This window comes from Python bivittatus, unplaced genomic scaffold, assembly GCF_059951505.1.
Source record: "Python bivittatus isolate LINGU-HERP-01145 unplaced genomic scaffold, Pbiv_v1 ctg000330_np1212, whole genome shotgun sequence".
Taxonomy (NCBI): Eukaryota; Metazoa; Chordata; class Lepidosauria; order Squamata; family Pythonidae; genus Python; species Python bivittatus.
Genome location: NW_028277058.1, coordinates 25261204 through 25280474, shown reverse-complemented (window position 1 = coordinate 25280474; position 19271 = coordinate 25261204). Strand labels below are relative to the sequence as shown.

Sequence of the window (19271 nt, the reverse complement as noted above, 5' to 3'; positions counted from 1 at the left end):
CTGTTTGCTTGTTTCTTTGCCTATATTGTTTTGCACATTAATTTAGCATAAACTTGATCTGTTGTTTGCTTGATCTCCAGGACCAAACTTGATTTTTGCCTAATATTATCATTGTTTTGTTATATTGCCTATCTCCTGTTTTCAAGGACAGATTCTCTACTTCTTTTTTTGATTCAACTTGTCTTACTTGCTTAAAAAGTTCTGCTTCTATAGTATACCCAGAGAAAAAAGTTCATTTCCTAATAGAGCACTCCTAAAATCCAAAACCTTTTTTGTTTGTCATTTAGTTGTGTTATTTGTGTTTGTACCCTTTTCTGGTATCTTTTGGGGTTCATGTTTGCCACAGAAATTACTAGCTTTCAGTGGTTATGATGATTAATCAAGGAAGCTAGATTTTGCAGTTGCTTGACTCAGCCAAGAGTTCATCCACACAGCCTGTTTACCATGGGGAAAAGATGTCCCACAACCATTGCCGAGGACATGTCCTCACAGGCAATCTCCATCTTGCAGCCAACCCACTGCTGAGGCAGATTGAAGTTGGGATAAAGTATTCCAGCATGAGAATAATATTGTCTATCTTATGATGATACCGGTCCTCCTTTGCAGACCATCCGTGGTGCATGGAGAAGGAACTTCAGAGACTGGTGATCTGCTGGATTTCAGTTGGCCTGGCAGGTCTGCTATGAGACCTATCCCTCATGTCTGCCTGCTGACCTCTGATCCTCCATGACCATTTGTGATTTGGATATCTCTCTTGTATAACTTTTTGGAGGTTGGGAATATCAACTCCATTGGTACACAATACTTGTGATTTACTGAATGCAAAGATTTAGTGGACTCAGAGGCTCCATTCTGAGAGTGTGTGTGTGTGGGGGGGGAGACAAGTGGTTTCATTCACCAGTTACTATTTTGAAATTGCACTAAGTTCCATTGTATGTGGGCAGCAACGCTGACCAGCTCTCTTGCTGAGGTATGCTAAATTGCAAGGGCAGTGCTTTTTATACCAACTTACTTTCCTCTTGATTCTAGCTCAGAAGGAAAACAAGTTATTGTGGAGATTACAAAGATTTTGCCACCTTTAATTTTATTGTTTTAAAAACAAGTTGTAGTAGTTCTAGAATTATTAATATCTAAGGTTCCATTCCATTTTACTATCAGGGCTATAAGAACCTTTTGTCCAGAAAGTCCACTTCTTGATTTTTTTTCCTATTGTTCTAGACTATGCCAAAACAAACATTTTTGGAAATTGTTTAAATGATTCAGAAGGTGAGACTGTAAAGCAAAGGTAGGAAACCTTTGGTCCTCCAGATGTTGTTGGACAGTAATTCCTGCCATCCCTGGCATTTCTCATTCTGTCTGGAGCTGATGGATTTTGGAATCTAACAAAATCTGGAGGCCCACAGATTCTTCCATTCCTTATTTGGCAATTATTCCACCCCACCCCTCTGTGTGTGTGTGAGAAAGAGACAGAGACAGAGAGAGAGTATAGTTTGGGATTTAGCAGTAGTGTGGCAATCCATATACCAAGTGGTGGGTAGTCTCATTATGAGTTCTTTTCTTCTGTAATATGGATGTTGTATGAAATGATTACATGAGCTAATTATTCCCATTGTTTATGACTGAATAGCTGTTTGATCTAACTATTCTTATTGTTTATTAGTTTTGATAAAAAAATTAAATTAGTCATTCCCCAGTTAGAAGCTAGGCATTCCCAAAATCACTTTGGAAATCTCTGATATAGGTACCATAGTAATGTGGAAAGACTCCTGATTCCCTAACCCTAACCCTACCTATGGCAGGCTTATCCGCAACTATATACAGGATATATGGGTACTTAAAAAAAATTATATATATTTGTGGATAAGCCCATCTGCAGATAAGCCAAACCCAATTTTGGGGGAGTATTTCAGCACTTAAAATTCTTGGATTATCTGCAACTATAAATGGTATATATGAAAGGACCCAACACAGTGCCACAGGGATATGTGTCTGTGTTTGTATATCAGTACTAAGATGCATACAGTGATACTGGAATTTCCTGCATGGTGGTATGGAAAGTTTATGTTGCTTCTTTAATCATCTTCCCAAATTCTTTGCCCTAGGGACCTTCAGTATCACTATGCCAAATTCCTAATAATATAAATTGCTAATTTTAAAACTGTCACACCTCTAGGGATCTGATGTGACCAGTCTTCTATTAGGGGACTTAAACATCTAGAAATAAATGAAATATAGGAAGGTGTTAATGGCTTATAGAAATGTTAATACAGTATGTCAAACAATACTCCAAACATGAATAGCATTGTCAGGTTCATGCAAGGACTTTTTGGCATAATATGATATAAGAAAGCTTTTTGTATTGCATAGCATCCTTTGTCTTAGTTTAGGTGTTTCAGAAACTCTGGAATACAACTACAGTGAATTAGCCTGTCAGAAATTGCTTAATAAAAAAGTAACCTTTTAAAATACAGCAAATTTGTCTGGTGGTTAAAAATTGGTGAGGGGCCCTTTCATTGTTAGCCATGTCAATATTATTCCCCATAATAATATGAAGATGCTACTGCTGAGCAATCATGTTATCACAAATAGGAACTCACTGCTGCATCTAGGAATTGCATGTTTGACTCTCAGCCCTTCAAGATAGGGCAGGTTAGGAAACAGATATAAGCTATAATGGCACAGTCTTGAAAGTCTGACTACACTTTCCCTCTCTCTTATACCAAAGAGTTAAGGCAGTTTATTCTTTCTAATATTCTATTCTTTTCCTGGGCTCAAATCATGTTTTGCCAACCATTGCATTCCTTTTCCAAGAGCATATTTTGATTCTCTACATTGATATTCTATAAAATAGGGGATTTTAAGAAGAAAAATAAAGCAACTCCTTTAAATTATTACCCAAAACCATCCAGAATCATTGGGAGTCAGGAGGTATATAAATGTAATAAATAATAATAAAATGAATTCATTATATCCATTATAGATGGAAGGATGGGTGGAGGCTATTTTTCATGAATTTTCTTGGCTGGTCTTTTTTATATAGATTCTTATAATTATATGAACAAAATGGTCTTTTATGGAGTTTCAGTTAATCAGTAGGAATTATTAGCAGAGTGTCTCACATCAAAATCTTCTCCACTGAATAATATGAGTTTGTGTTCAGTTATTAGCCAATTGGTACATAGGTCGAAGATTGGTTTGGAAATATCCAGAGTCCAAACCTAGATACCTTTGAAGTTGATATGATGAATCAAGTTATAGGTTTGATTTACTTTGTTATACAGTTGTCATGAAATAGAACATCTGTATACAGAACACAGTGCTTTCTCAATTATTGGCATCTTTGAGAGTTTTAAACACAAGGAGAAGGGCTGACCCAAGACATTTTATTTAGCATGTAGCATCTATGTATCTGGAAAGATAAAAAGGAAAACTAATTCTGAGAACTTCTGATTATGGTTTAATAATGGTTTTTTTTTTCTCACCAAAATTTTAAGGAGATGTTGAACATCTCTGTATAAATACTGAAGTTCTTAGAATTCACCAGAAGCAAGTTGAATGACTAAAGGTGAAGTGGATTTGTGGATGGTAAAAGGCAAAATGAAATAATACAAGAAATCTTCTGCCATATTGGTAAACATCATAAGTACTTATCCTCAGGGAAGAACAAGCATAATTATTTTGCCCACAGTAAAAGGTGAATGCAATTAATTGGGAGAAAAGGGAAATTGGGTGTTTCAAACTAAAATATTTCAAAATATTATAAACATCTAACAAACCCTTTTATTATATTGTTAATCAAATTAAATCATTGTAGCATGTACTAAACAATTTAACTAGAAGCAAATTTCAGTCAGTATAATTAGACTGACATAATTTAATATTTTTAAATATGGTTTTAAATATGCTGTAATTTAATGAAAAGAACATTAATAAAATCTGTTAGGACAGAATAATAATAACACTTCTGCTAGAGGAGGGAGCAGAGTCCTGGATTTTCCTATCATAAGAAGGCAGGCATCATTTTTGGCATGTATGCTTTCAATAACCACTTTGCTTTCTATATTAATTTATCTTAGTTCAGCAGAATTTCTGTTCCGTAAAGTAAGTATGTGATTACAGATTATAAATTGAACAATTTGTTATAATGAATGGGGGGGGGGAGTTGTTAAATATATTCATTCATTAAAAAACATCCATGAAAATAGTGTGAAGAGTAATCTTACTTTCTAGTTCTTTGGAAAGTAGTATTTCAGAGCCAAATTATATATTTTGTTGTGTTTTTGTGTTTAGATCTCATCACAAATTTTTCTTTCCATAAAGTCTGCTATATTCCATCGCTTGGACTGAGATTACATGTAGCAGTTACTGTAGATCTAACTCCTTTCTGCATACCTTAGATGAGAGGGTTGATCCGGCTGTCCCTTCTTACCCTGCTAAAAGTCATGGTGGGGAAAATAATGAATTTAAAAATATAAGTTTGCAATTTTTCCCTGCTACTGGCAGTAAGAGAAAACTCTGTGAAATTAAGTAGTAATGGTTGCCAGATTTAACAGCTTTAAAAGAGGATTACATTAATTCATACTGGGATATATTAATAGGAGAACAGAGTCCAAATCTTGGGAAATAATTGTTCAACTCTGTTTTGTTTTTGTCAGACTCCAGTTGGAATAGTATGTTCTGGTCTAAATGGACACACAAATGTCCACAGTCTAAAAGGGACATTGACAAACTGGAGCAAGTTCTGAAAATGGTAGGGAGACTAGGAACCAAGTTCTAAGTTTGGCCTTCAGAAAAGATTGAAAGGAGAAAATGATAGCTCTTTTCAGATATTGAATGTATGGTCATATAGAGGAGGGAGTCAACTGATTCTCTGTTGCCCCAAAGGACATCTGTAGAATATTTGGGTTGCAACTATAGGGAAGAAAATTCAGATTATATATTAGAAGGAAGTTTTTGATGGTAAGAGCTGTCAGCCAGTGGAATAGTTTGCCTTATGACGTTGCATGTTCCCTTTCACTGAGGGTCTTCAAACTGAGAGTAGATGACCATCTGTCCAAAATGCTTTAGCAGCTCCTGCACTGAGCAGGGATTGGATTAGATGATTTCTGAGTTTCCTTCCAACTTTATGACTCCATAAAGATATTAATAGCTGCTAATTATAAAAGCTGAGAACCAGTTTGGTCCATTGGTAAAGGCACTGGACTAGGAGCAGGGAAACACAAGTTCTAGACCTGTCTTTATCCAGCTGGGTGAAAGCAGTGGCAAACCAAGAAAATTTCATAGATTTATCCATGTAGTTGCCAGAGTCAAGACTGACTCAAAGGAAGAATATGTTTATGTGCCAAATAATATGCATATATGTACTGTATATATACACTACATAAAATACATTTTCAGAGGCAACACACGTCTCAATGCCAATTGCTAGGGAACATAACTGAGGATGCTGTTGCATACTTGTTGTGCTTGTGGGCTCCCTTTAGGTTCAACATTCTGATATTGATAAGTCTTGGACTGATTATTATTCTCCTTGTATTCTTAAGTAATATATATGAAAATTAGCTAAATTGGCAGATTCTCCTATCTTATTTAGCTCTGTCACATCAAATGAGAGACTTCAGGTGAATTGGAGTTTGCAAGAATCTTGAAACAAAGCTTGGAACAAAGTCTAGAAGATGGCTTTCTGAGTTCGAGACATTTATAGCTCCTTTGAGCTTAGAATATTTTGCAGACCTCTACATAAAAAGAATCATCTGTATTTTGCATGCAAAATAGATATGGCCTTTTCCAAGTAATTTTAGAATAAATTGTCAGACTACCTGGACCAGAATTCAGTTGTAAATCACAGGCCCCGGACTTTAAACAGCTTAATTAAGCTGCTAGGCTCAAATTTGGCTTTAGTCTCTCAGATGTTCAGTACAGCCCAGCTAAATAAGAACTCTGCTGCTGATTAGACTGAAGCCATATGAAATCGTTGCTTGCCATCTTATCTCCACCACTGGTTGCCTTTTCTTCCGGCCTTTCCCACTTTTCATTGGACTTCTCACTCTGCACCTCATGATACTGAACCTGAATGCTTTTGGTTGTTGCCATAACTCATCTTTGGCCTCAGAACTTCAGCTCTTGACTTAACTTTCACACAAATGACATATGTTACTGAAATCTGAATTAAATCACATTTATAACATAGCAAAAGTCTGTCAAATCATAGATGTGTTACAAGGCTTCAATTCTTTTACCTGCAGTGTTAATTATGTGACCAGTTAGTTGAATTCTTTTTTAAGAAAAGTGACCAAGTACATTAGACCTCCATCCTGTTATGCATCATTTAAACTGCACTCATTTAAAATGATGCACCTTCATGTTCTGAAATACTTAAATAAATTGCATTGTAGCTATAGAATTTAATATTCTGAGTCCTAAATTCAGTGTACCGGCATATTCTGCTTCATGGCTTCCCAGATTTTACTGTTCTCATTGCACCATGTCATAGAATATAATAAAAATGGCTCTATTTTTTATATCTTTTTGCAAAGAGAAAAACTTCTGGCCCTCTATATGTTAGTGAGTTCTTACCCCAACGCCAAGCCTCTAATTACTAGGCCATCAACTTTTGGAATTCTTGCCACTGTTGTACAACAGTAACATTTCTTCACATTGGAAATGTACAAAAAACACATACAAAATTTAAAAATAGTTCTCATTACAATTTGTTTACCGTTTTTTATCACCTTACCTAGTTTTTGTCTAATTAATAAGACATACTGTAAATTTATGGTGTTCACTGTATGGTTTTTTACATTAAGAATTTGTTCTGAATTCTTTTCTAGATTATAGCTTTGCGTGAACAAAATGCACACATTCAAAGAAAAATAACGTCAGGGGAGGGTCCACCTGATACAGAGCATATCAAAGGAATGGAACCTGGACAAAAAGTTCATGAAAAGGTATAAATTATAGCTTTCTTTTTAGAGTCATCAGGGTTTGAAAAGTTAAGAAAGAATCTTATTATGTTTATTAAATCATCAAATAATATAACTATATATAATAATATCAACTGCCCAGAGTCTCTGGGAATTTGGCAGCATATACATTTAGTAAATTATTATTATTAGTAGTAGTAGTAGTATATAGTGTATTTTGAATTGCTTCAACAAATCTCCTTTGTTTTTGAGACAAACATTACGTTTGTTTTCCTGTTTTTAATAAAGGCAATGGTAAAGCATATTCATACTGCATAAAGCTAAAGAGCAGATGCAGCTGTGGGGATCTGCATAGGGAACAGGTTGAGAAATGATGACAATGCACCAGGATACACACTCAGTCCCTTTTGTATAGGCATTGTGATGTTGCATCCATGTAAGAGACAGAGCTTGCATCACAAAATCCATTTCATCATTCTGATGAAGGTTGTAGATTCTATGGATGCCTCTGGTTGCAAAACATTTTTCAGACTAAGGGTGGTATTTGGCCTTTGAGTGGACTGCTGAAAGCTACACTCTGAAAGGCAGCTAGCTTTCTTTCCTCTCTGGTAAATAAAATATATGAGATATGTAATGTACTAATGGCATCAAGACTGAATAGGTTTGAAGCTCAAAGCTTCATATACTTTGGGATTATTTTCCACTGTACCGGGTCTCACAAAAAAATTCCAAATTCATAGCCCAAAGTGTCCAAGACAATCTTGCTGTAATCCAGGATTTTTTTCACTCCAGACGTGTCCATTTTATTCCAAAGGCTTTTAAAAAAAATTGAGCCAGAAGCCTTAGCACCATTGTAATACTAAGTTCAACATCACTCCCTAATTGTACTTCTTAGGAATTAAACAAATTAAAATGTTTTTCCAGTTGCTAATTGTATCCCCAACATCAATTTGGAATTCAAGGGTGAACTTTTCAAGGTAGAGGGAAAGGTCTGGGTTATTGATGAATGAAATTTAACATCCTTGGGTTAGATTTCATTTATACTGTGTTCAATCTATCAATCTTCTTGGAGTCTCCTCTTGGAGACTAGGCACCAGATGTAAGTTTTCTCTCCAGGGGCGCTTGTGGCACTACAATTAGAATGTGCTAGAGCAAGTAACAGATGTGGATCACCAAATGGATTTATCACTAGTTCTAAATTACTTTAATCTGAATAGAATGAATTATTCCCTGAAAGCAGTTGATTATTCACTATAATAATTCTCAATTACAGAAGAACTAGAATATTGGCCAGGTACAATGCCATTTACATGGTGGTTCTATTTGGGACATATGTGAAAACTCTGTATAATGAGAGAGTTTGCCCTTGAAGCTCTGAAGAGGTTGAATCAATAGAATATATGGTGCAGCACCTTCTCATTGTCCTGATTTTATGGTCCTTCCAGTGTACCTATGATGGATCTAGCCAGTTCCAGTCTGAAGATAAATATAAAGGTGGCCAAATTTTGTGTCATGATCTGTAAGATTAGAGAATACAAATGTATCGCTCTTCCTTAATTTGGAACAAAGCAGCCTCCCTAATTTGGAGATAAATTTGTTTTGTCATTTTTAGGTTATGGTTATTATATACTAATTTATACCATCTTGTAAATATATATGTAAGATCTGATCATATCCTGAAATAAAGTTATTGGATTTTATTTGACTTGAATATATAAAATAATGTATATTAAATGCAATCTTTATATGAAATCTTTATCAACATTTCTCATAAGAAGACAACATTTAAAATGTCTTATTTTTCTCATTTGTATCATTGATGGGTTTGTGTGGGGATTCAGGCTTTTTTCAGTTAACTGCACAGTCTTCACAATGCTAACAAACCATTAAACTATCAGGTGTCTGGTACTGTTAGGACTTTGGCGTAGAATTCTATTTTTGTTTTTGCTCCAAGGATGTTATTTCCGATATTCTACTTGTAATAAAATGTGAAGCATCCCATAGATCCCTGCAGGGTTCATACTGTGGTCTGATAACCAGATAGCATTAAAAAAAAAAAAAAAGTGGGAGGGGGGTTCTTTACATAAAATAATTTTGTAAAGGAGACAACAACCAAAAGAAGGAGAATGCTAACTAGAACCCTACTTCCTGATGTATTATTTTCAATAAATAGACATCCCAATCATTACCTGAAGTCTGGATTGCTTCAGGCCATTCTTCTGCTTCATCTTCTTGCATGCTTAGATGAAGCCTAAGTGAGGCATACATTAATTGCATTGCTTTGTTCGGTTGGGTTGTATCAGGGCTTGCATTGCTTCTCTCAGTCGGGGTAGTTAGCAGTTCTGGCAGAGGTATCTTTTGCTCCTCGTTAGCCAGCTTGGAAATGGAGGATCCTAGTATAAAGGTGATTTAAAACAGATTCTCCTGTAGTATCTTCTAGTAACTAACAGCCACCTCAAAATGTTCTTCATGAACTCAGACTTATCAGCCTCTCTCCCAGCCTTCCTTCCCACACATGCTGAGTCTCACAATGCTTCCTCCGACTTATCCAAGCCAGTCCTGCACAAGTACCTGGCCGCCACCGCCCGACAACCGTTAACCCATTGCTTTGTTCTTTTCCTGCAACATTATAGGCCATCATCTATTTAAATGTTTTAATAATGTTACCTCTCCAAGTTTCTAGCCCTACTTCCACCTGGAATGATTCTGCATTACTGCCCTTGGAAGCCAGAAAAAAAGACCCCAAAACTGGAAAAATGTTCATATCCTAGCTGTAGGGGTAGATCGCTGTGTTTTTTCTATGGAGAGACACTGTTTTTGTGCCTGTAGGGCTCAGTAGAGTTGTATCAGCAGAGCTATTTTATCTGTCCCTGCACAAGCAGATTTTAAGGAAAATAGAAGTATTTATGGTTCTGGTTTTCCTACTTGTTATATGATCACTCTTTTCTCCTGACATGCTCAGCTCCCAAGAATAAGTAGAATACTACAATTTAGGATAGTCAAGGGATGCGTATTTTTATGGGTTGTAAACTCATAGTATTCAAGATGATCAGAATTGGCTTTGGTATTCAAAACAAAATATCAAAAATAAATTACTCAACTCACAATTCTGCACAACTTTCTTTTTCCTTTTCTTGTGAATGCATTGTTAGCCAGAAAAAATTCAGTGGCCTTGTAAAAATTGCTGCACTAGAACATCCAGCACCCTTTATCACTGACCATGCTAGCAGGTTCTAGTGGGAGCTGTAGTTCAGCAATATCTAGAGCACCATTAGTTCCCCCCCACAAGAACAAGGTCTACAAACTGAATGTTTACACAAAAATACTAACCAGAAATAAGCTAGAGTTCCACCAATAAGTGGATCTAGTCTCAGTCATCTGGACTTGTCTTAGCTAATTAAGTTTTGAAAAGGATTAGTTCAGCTTATGTTATTACAGATATTTTAAAGGCAAAACTTCTCATATCTCTGTACCAATATGCCTGTGGAAAATTCAGTGTAGAATGTTAGATGATATGTATGACAATTAATAATATCTTGATGAGTTAATGTGTTGTATTGTTTTATGCAGCTACTCAAAATAAATACCTGATAAACTGCAAAATTATGTTTTTGTAAATGCCAAAATATTAAAGCAAGAAAGTACTAGGCAGCTTTTTTTTTTCTTAGTTTAATAAAGCTAGTAGTATATAATTGAATTATAGCCATTTAACTGATTAATTAGCTAAGTGCATCTTTCCAAATTTTGTTCATGCCTGAAATATGCCTTCAGAGAATGGTCTGCTGACTTGCAGTAGGAACGTGCTGATTTCAATGCATGAGCAAGAAATAGAACAGTTTCATGTTAAAGCACGACACAAGCTTCAAATCATAAAGCACTTGTGCATTTCTGACTCATACAAAAACATGATTAGGCATAGGCTAATAATATCAGACTCTCTAGAGAATATATGACTCCTAGAACATGTTTCAGAGATTGTATGAATTTTTTTTATGTCAGGAAGTACAAGTGTGATTCACTGACTCTGTTGAAATCAGCAGGAGGCAAATTGTATAGATAGCTTTTATGATTTGAATAAAATTGTTAATGTTAGTCATATATAAATATCAGGGATTAATTGCTGTCTTTGAGCCAAGAAAAGTAACTGTATGAATCAATAAGCACATATAGATAGCAGTGCCTTAGTTGACCAACTGAGGTCACTCTAGCACAAAAGTATCTTTATGGTCAAGTAAATATTCTTTTAGAAATCACAGTGGTACCCATTATTTGTTCTGAAGGTGGAAATCCTTTCCCATAAAGCTGTTGCTATGGGTTTCTAAATATAGTTAGCTCCTGTTACAGCTCATATGAGTAGAAATGCTTAGAGTTCTTTGTAGATTGAGGCAATTTCTAAATTTTATAAATAAAACAGAATTACTCATTTAAGCAATTACTTGTGAAAATAAGCTGAATTATATATAAACTAGGAACCAGTTCCAAGGCTTTAACATTAAAGGTAATATTTTAGTCACACCTGTCAATATTTCACAACAATATTCCTATTGTATTAACATTAAATATATTGCTTTGTTTTGTAGTTCCAGTGCTTCCCTGTTTGAGCAAATGAATTTCAGACTAAAAATTGACTATAGCAATAATATGTATATGCCTAGCCTGCTTTATCATTTTTTCAGGGTGAAAAGCTTTTTTAAAAAAAAATAGTTAAGCTAAGCACATGTATACATTACCAAAATATTTGAAGAATAAATCAAATGAAAAAGGAAACAAAGAGGAAAAAACACAGCATACACATTCAGCCATTGTAATAAATCTGACCAATAGAATGGATAACAGAAAATATTTATATATTCAGTGGGGAAGAAGGAGACATGAACAGAATATATTTTATTTTTAGTTATTTTTATTTATTATCAAACTTGTATGCCGTCCATCTCCCCCAATATATACTTCTACAAGAACCACTTTGAAAAAAAAATCTAACTATGAGTTGCTGATTTTGGACTTTAAATATTGTCTGATAATTTAATGTGCTTGAAGTACTGCTGCTTAGATACCTAATCTTTTGTAAGTGTATTTCAGAGAGCATAATCAATGCAGAGTTCAGGATTCTTAAGAAAATATACATTACATATCCATGCGGCTCTGATCCTTCTTGCTCTGGTTCTTAAGTATATTGCTGTCAGCGTTTGGTATGTTTGTGGTTTTTTTTGAACAGCGTCTATCAAATGGCTCTATAGACTCAAATGATGAGACTACTCAGTTGGTAGAACTTCAAGAACTTCTCGAAAAGCAAAATTATGAAATGGCACAGATGAAGGATCGCTTGGCTGCACTGTCTTCCAGAGTTGGAGAGGTGGAGCAAGATGCAGAGACCGCTAGGAAGGACCTCATTAAAACTGAAGAACTGAACAGCAAATATCAGAGAGATATTAGAGAGGTAAATGATTTAAATAATCTCTTTTGGATGTTCATCCAGTCATTGGTTCAGGTCGGAGAATAATCTATTTAGGAAACTGTACTTTTTGTACAACCAATTGGGAAAAATGCATTTGCCTTTAACATTTAACACCCAGTTTAAGATCTTTAACTGTAGATGAATATTCTGATAGCACTTGTATTTTTGCATATGTGTGTATCAGTTCTTTCACTATGACTTACCAAGTGAAATAAAGAGCTTCATCTATGAAACATTTCTCTAAAAAGAGAGAGAGAGAGAAGATATGTGGGTTTGGCAGAAAACTGATGATCTTGTGATATATTGTGGAGACATAATTTGCAATGTAGCATTAGTCAATAAGAAAGGTAGATTAATCATCAAAGACAGTACTAACCTCCATAAAACTGTTTTTAATATTTTGTCAAAACTGAATGAGACTTCCTAAATTCTCCTACTAACTGCTCCCTCCAAAATGATGACATATTGAGCAGAATATTTTAGCCTGCTATGTCCTAATTTTGCTAATTTACATCACTGTAATGCACTTTCTCTTGCTATTTAAAGTAATGTATGATTTAATTGCTTTTAAAACATGTCTTTAATTTTCATGATTTTCACACTGTGAGGAATTAAAATAGGATAGAAAGTTGGAGGAAAAGTAGGAAACATTCCAAATGTTGATTGCATATTTATAAAAATATAAATTATTCAGAAAAGTTAATTGAATAAATGATATGAAGGATTACTTTGCATTTTAAAATACATCTACAATGTCCAGAAACAAGCCTTAGTTTATCTTTCATCAGGTGATAATATGAATTGTCCTCATATCCAAATCTTGGTTTTGAATCTATCATTGGATCTATCCATTTGGATCTATCCAAACTATCATTTACCACAGCCCATGTTCTTTCCTACTACCAGTTTTACAGGGACATTCACCACTGGCTGATTACCCCTTTTTTATCTAAATTTATGGGGCAGTCCAATAATTTTTATTTGGATTATCTGTTAGATAACCAGGATAAATATCTCTTTCTAAAAGTAGCAAAATTTTGCTACATTATGTGTAAGCTTCATCCACAAATGGTTGCCAGTAGTCATTGATGTTAGGGGTTAATTTTGTTTTACTGAATGTATTTTTATTGGTCAATGACTGAAACAGAGTTTCTGTCTGTCTGTCAAAACTATCATTTGCATTTCTTCTTCCCTCTGAGTTTCTAGATAAGTTTATTATATTGGAAGGATGTGTTTGTGTGTGTTTCCTATTTTTTCTTTATCATAATACATGCAAAAGTTTAAGACAGAAAACTAGTTACCTAACAACATTTTGTAAATAAAGTCTCTTTATAAATGTACAATGAGTGGGTGCAGTAGCAGATAGACAAGCAATATCAGATTCAGATCTACATCAGGATCCTAGAATTCTAACAGCTTTCCCCCAGAATCCCCACTTAAGTAATCTGTCCATTAGGTTTCATGCTCAAACTGCTTTCCAGGTTGGCTGCTTATGGGTGAGTAAATTTCAGTACAAATTTTTCTCACAGTGTGGAACTTCATTTCAAAGGTGTTGTATAGGACCATCTATAGCTAGCCACTGCAGTGTTGTTGTATGTTGACATGCTGGTTATTCTTTCAAGGCTATGGCCCAGAAAGAAGATATGGAAGAAAGGATAACTACCCTGGAGAAGCGTTACCTAAGTGCACAGAGGGAATCCACTTCTATACATGACATGAATGATAAGCTGGAAAATGAACTCGCAAACAAGGAAGCCATCCTGCGCCAGGTTCTGTATCGGGACTGCTGCTACAGCTCAAATGAATTGCAGGAGAAACCATTCAGATAAGCTCCCCCCCCCGCCCCCCTTTACACATTGCATTTGCCTCAAATGACGACAGGCACGTTTACATTCATGGGTTGATTTTTCTGTTGATTGGAGTGAGGAATGAATCTGGATTTTCATATAAGCAAGTTGAGAGGCTAACACAAATCATGTTTAGATTAGGATTTATTTTTTTTTATAAATAGCCATCATGATAAGGTTTTGTTTTGGAGCCTGCTGGGTTGTGAGACCAGGTATCCACCAAGGTAGGATGGCAAACTTTTAAGAATATACTAGGTAAGACGGAGGCAAACCAGAATGAAAAGGGTGCCAGCTATATAGCAGCAAACATAGCCACACACGAATTGTACAAGTTGTTAGGATTCTAAATCATTATTTTATGCTAGTAAGCATAGCTTAATGGTAAGATACAAAACAATCTAATGTTGATTTTGCTTTGAGTTCAATCATAGTAAACACAATTAAACAAAGTTCACCCTTTGAATGACGCTGCTTTGTAAAAGCTGTGGCAAATGAAAAGACTGCACTCTAATTTTGGTTCAAATATATGAAAGAGGTAAACTAAGCTACTGGTTGCATTCACTGGCACACTTTATGAACTTCATAATCTGCCAGTGGCATTCATTCATGTGAATATTTATTCTCTTTATTTATATATAATTATTTACTTGCTTTACCAGTTATATTTTAGGAACAAGGAAATATTTGTTCTTAGGCAGCTGGCCACGAATATCACCCAAGATATAGAATTGAAGACCATAAAAGATGGAGATTAAAGTTCCCAAAACAGTGATAATGTAGAAGGTTGTGGCATTATGATTATGATTATTTTATATTTTATACATGGGTTGTATAATACATCAAAATGTAGAGTGAAGCATTATCATGATGATAATTTGGAATTCTCTTTCGTACAATAGATTTATAGGTGCCATTTATTATTTCTTCTACTTTCTTATTATACTACTAGCTTACTTCAGAGAAAGATAAAATTTTTGATTAATGTATCTGTGATACATAAAATGGGGGTGAAAGCTGGGTTAATATACCAGAGTATCCAACCAAGATATACCTCTTTTTTCTTCTTTTTTTCTTTTAATATTGGAACAAATATTCTTATGTCTTAGTTGGAAGGATACATTTATTGCAGATATAACACAGATTCCACTTTCAGATTTTCAATTTCCTTGGGGGTGATTCTGAGAATTAGACTATTATGAAGCATGGACATTTTTTAGATTTAATTTAAATTCCATGTGTTTCATTCCTAAATTGACAGTGAAGTAAACTGCAGTTATCCTATTCCATTCTGGGCTTTTCATCTAGATTTAGAGCCATAAATGGTTTAATTGACTTGTTAAACAATTGAATTCTACTATGAACCATGCTGGTCCAGGAGATTTTAATATCCAGTTGTTTCTATTCACCTATATCTTTTCTTACCATTACCACCACCACCACCCGCCATTGACCTATTCCTAATCTAACCTTTAATCTTACAATTTCTGGATTTCAGATGGAAGAAAAAAACAGGCAGCTGCAAGAACGTCTCGAGTTAGCTGAGCAAAAGCTACAGCAAACAATGAGAAAAGCTGAGACTTTACCAGAGGTGGAGGCAGAATTGGCCCAGAGAATTGCAGCACTGACTAAGGTAATGTAAGTTTAGGAATAGGTTAGTCTCAGAAAGTTGACTTCTTTTAACATTGATTTTCATCCATTTCTCCTCCCTTCAGCACCGTCAACAGCAATAAAAGACTGTTTTGGAGTGGACAAGATGATTCTACTTAATGGCACCGTAAATAAATACTAATTAGACAAAGTTACTTGCTTTAGTTCAGTTTAATTTAATGGCAGAGGTATTGCTTTGTGTTTCTTTTTTGGCTTTATATATTTCTGCCAATGTCCCAGAGGAGTTTATTTTATAATACATTGTATTATAAAAGAGTTATGATTAATCCAGTTCAGCTAAACATCACAAAATTTATTTGTCATTGAATTTTCTTCATGATTTTCTACATCACATTGATTCAGCAAAACACAGTGATCACTTTCATTAAAATAAATTGCAAGGTTCAATTTTTTTTTTCTTGGCCACTCTTGAAGGATTCTGTGTTGCATGAGAGCATTAAGAGCTTGGCTAGGACAAGTGCCTGATAAACTATTCCAATAATATGCAGTCCACATCTCTGGAATTTGCACATCTGCTCTATAACACATCTGTTAAAAACGTGCAAGTTGCCAGCTTAGTTGTTATGGAAGATGTACAAAAGTAAAGGCATGCTACACTTGTACATCCTTTGTGGTTCCTCTTTATTAGCTCTCAGACCATACTGTTCTGCTTTGTACTGTGGAACTTAAGAGTGCCTTCCTCTGCATATTTTATTGGGAGGCAATTCCCCTTTTTCTTCTGCAACACTTAACTTCTGAATAAAGATGTAGAGGAATGGTCTATTAGAAGTTTACAAGTTTGTAAAACAAGTTTGATGGTATGTAGTAGAAAGAAAACCCTTTTCAATTAAAATGTTATATTAAAAACTCAAAACAACATCAAAGGTACAAAAATGAATTTGTGTTTCCTTGCTTCCATTTTCAAAATATTAATGGATTATTATTCCTATTTGGCTATCTATTCAAATACTTTTCAGTTGCTCATGCAATCATTTAATGAGATAATATTTTCCTGCTCTGCTAGGGTTTCTGGTAATATTCAGAAAATCACCTTATCTGCAAAGCAATGTGTTGAAAAGGAAACTCCAATACACATGAAGGTTTCCATATTATTTTTTTACAGAGGAAGTAGATGAATGAATGTTCGTGTATATCTTCTGTACCCTCTAACTGAACAAATGGAGAAAAATACATATAATGGTGCTCTATAATGGAGCACTTAGGATCCCAGTTTAGAGGTTCTCTATTACACAGTCAGGTGAAAATAAGTAGTGTAAGTTGTATTTTTCAATATACGTATAGCCTGCCAAACTGGTTCAGCCTTATCTATCTTCTCTATCGTCCCTATATTGATGAAAAAGGGTAATATTAATATTAGTGGTAATATTACTTACTAGTTCTTTTTGTTACACTGTAAGTATATTAGTTGTTCTCAATGTTTTCAGTTCTGTTGTTCAATAAATATATGTGGTTTATATATCTCATCTAGATTTTGTTGTGTAACTCAGATTTGTATGTAGCTTAAAATACTTTAATTGAAGGGGATGGGGGGAAGCTACTATTTAGACCACCCTATCTCACCCTATATTCTTTCCTGATATGGGAATTTCAACTCTCAAAACTCTCCAGCCAGCCAATGCTGGAACATCTAAAAGGTGTCCAGGTTAGAGGATCCTGATTTAGATAATTAGATTATATATGATATATCCAAAGTTGGCTCACAATATATATTTAGTAGTTATCTTTGCCAGTGCCTTCCTTTTTCTCAGTCTAAACAAAATGTCAGAAACACCAAGCAAAAACTCAATAGAGTTCTTCTTTGAACTATGAAGAGTGGTAGGAAATGGTTCTTAAGAATGCAGCTCAGGCATGGCTTTTGATCTTCCATAATATAGCACTCAGATATCTTCTGGTCCATTCAGTTGACAGCTTGTTGAGAGATCTAGTAGAAGGTTCTGTGGGGAGAGGGACAAAAGTAGAAAATAAAGAGTATCGACCTACTCCATCTGACCCAAGTAACTTCAATCGCCATGACTCCTTCAAGGTCTTAATGTTTCATTATAGTTGGTCACACAGTCAGCAAGATGTTTGGACTGGATTATTATTATCATCATCATCATCATCATCATCATCGCAATGCTTAATTGTTGCATTATCAGAAAGCTTAATTTCTTTCTTGATACTTGATGCACAAAAATATTGTTGGCCTTGCAGGGACATTTCTTTCAGTTGATCCTAGAAACAAATGCATAATTTCCAGAACTGTGAAATCTGGAATTCACTAGTAAACCAGCTTCTGAATTATGTGAAGGAGCCTGAGCATACTTTAAGTTCACCTGCTTCTCCCTCCTCTATGATATCTGTAAGACAGTGTTTGGGAGCTTTGTGCTTTCATGTAACTGATTCTAGCTTAGTGGGTATCCAACCCGAAAATGAAACAGGAAGCTTTTATTCCAAGGATCAACAATATTAAACATAGAAAAAACCAAATCTCTGTAACTATATCAGAATCACGTTAATCTGAGTAACTAATGTTATAAGCTATTAAGAGGAGCCTGCTGTTATCTCATGTTGGATTTTACATGCTATTGCACACAACTTGGCTTTGCTTTGTGTAATACAGTACTCAGGTATCTACCTGATATTAAGAGGAAGATTCAAAATCATTTAGAAAACCTGGGAGTTTTGATAAAATGGATATATATATATCCATATATATATATTCATATATATATATATATTCATATTCATATTCCACATTTCTCTATAATGCCTACAATAAAGTTAAGGCATGATTCTGACTGCATTTGACATGCTTGGACATAGTAGCTCCTAATAAGGAATCTTACTAAATTAGTCTTCCAGCAAGGCAGATGGGAGTATGTTAAAATCCTGAGAGAAGACCAAATATGTAGGCAATACCAAAATAGGAAGATAGTTAACTGGCTCCATATTAATATCCATTTTTGAGGACCAGGACCATTGGAAACTAGATTATATCACTTTTTATTTCTATGTCCTTAACTTCTTTTAAGGTCTCTTTAATGTGTTCATATAGTATTAATAACAAGAGCTCTGAGGAAAAGGCATGTGACACCAATTTGTCTGATAAAGCTTTTTTCCAGACTGACTGATATTTATCATGGATTGTTAAGAGAGCTGAACCCAATGGGCAAACTTTAGGTTTGAGTAAGCCCAAACTTGGACAGTCTTAACTGTGATTTAGTAACAGATCAGTGTGGTTTCTAGATCTGGCTTGATATCCTATAGAGTAATTTAACAACAGTTTATGAGGACACTTACATTAAACTCCTGGCTAATTGAAAATAAAAGTGAAAGCTTCCTTCTACTTGCTGCTGTATCAGAAGAAGAGAGGAGAGCAGTGATCACAAAGGC

At 34.9% G+C, this 19271-nt stretch overlaps 1 protein-coding gene across 1 annotated transcript in view; it reads left to right on the top strand.

The window, feature by feature from the left end:
- PPFIA2 (PPFI scaffold protein A2) overlaps positions 1-19271 on the top strand; it is a 207179-nt gene that overhangs the window by 134300 nt on the left and 53608 nt on the right. Inside the window, exons 6-9 of the mRNA XM_088141851.1 lie at positions 6831-6947; positions 12142-12363; positions 14004-14150; positions 15724-15858. Of these exons, the coding sequence (XP_087997977.1) occupies positions 6831-6947; positions 12142-12363; positions 14004-14150; positions 15724-15858 (621 nt within the window). The remainder of the gene's footprint in view (positions 1-6830; positions 6948-12141; positions 12364-14003; positions 14151-15723; positions 15859-19271) is intronic.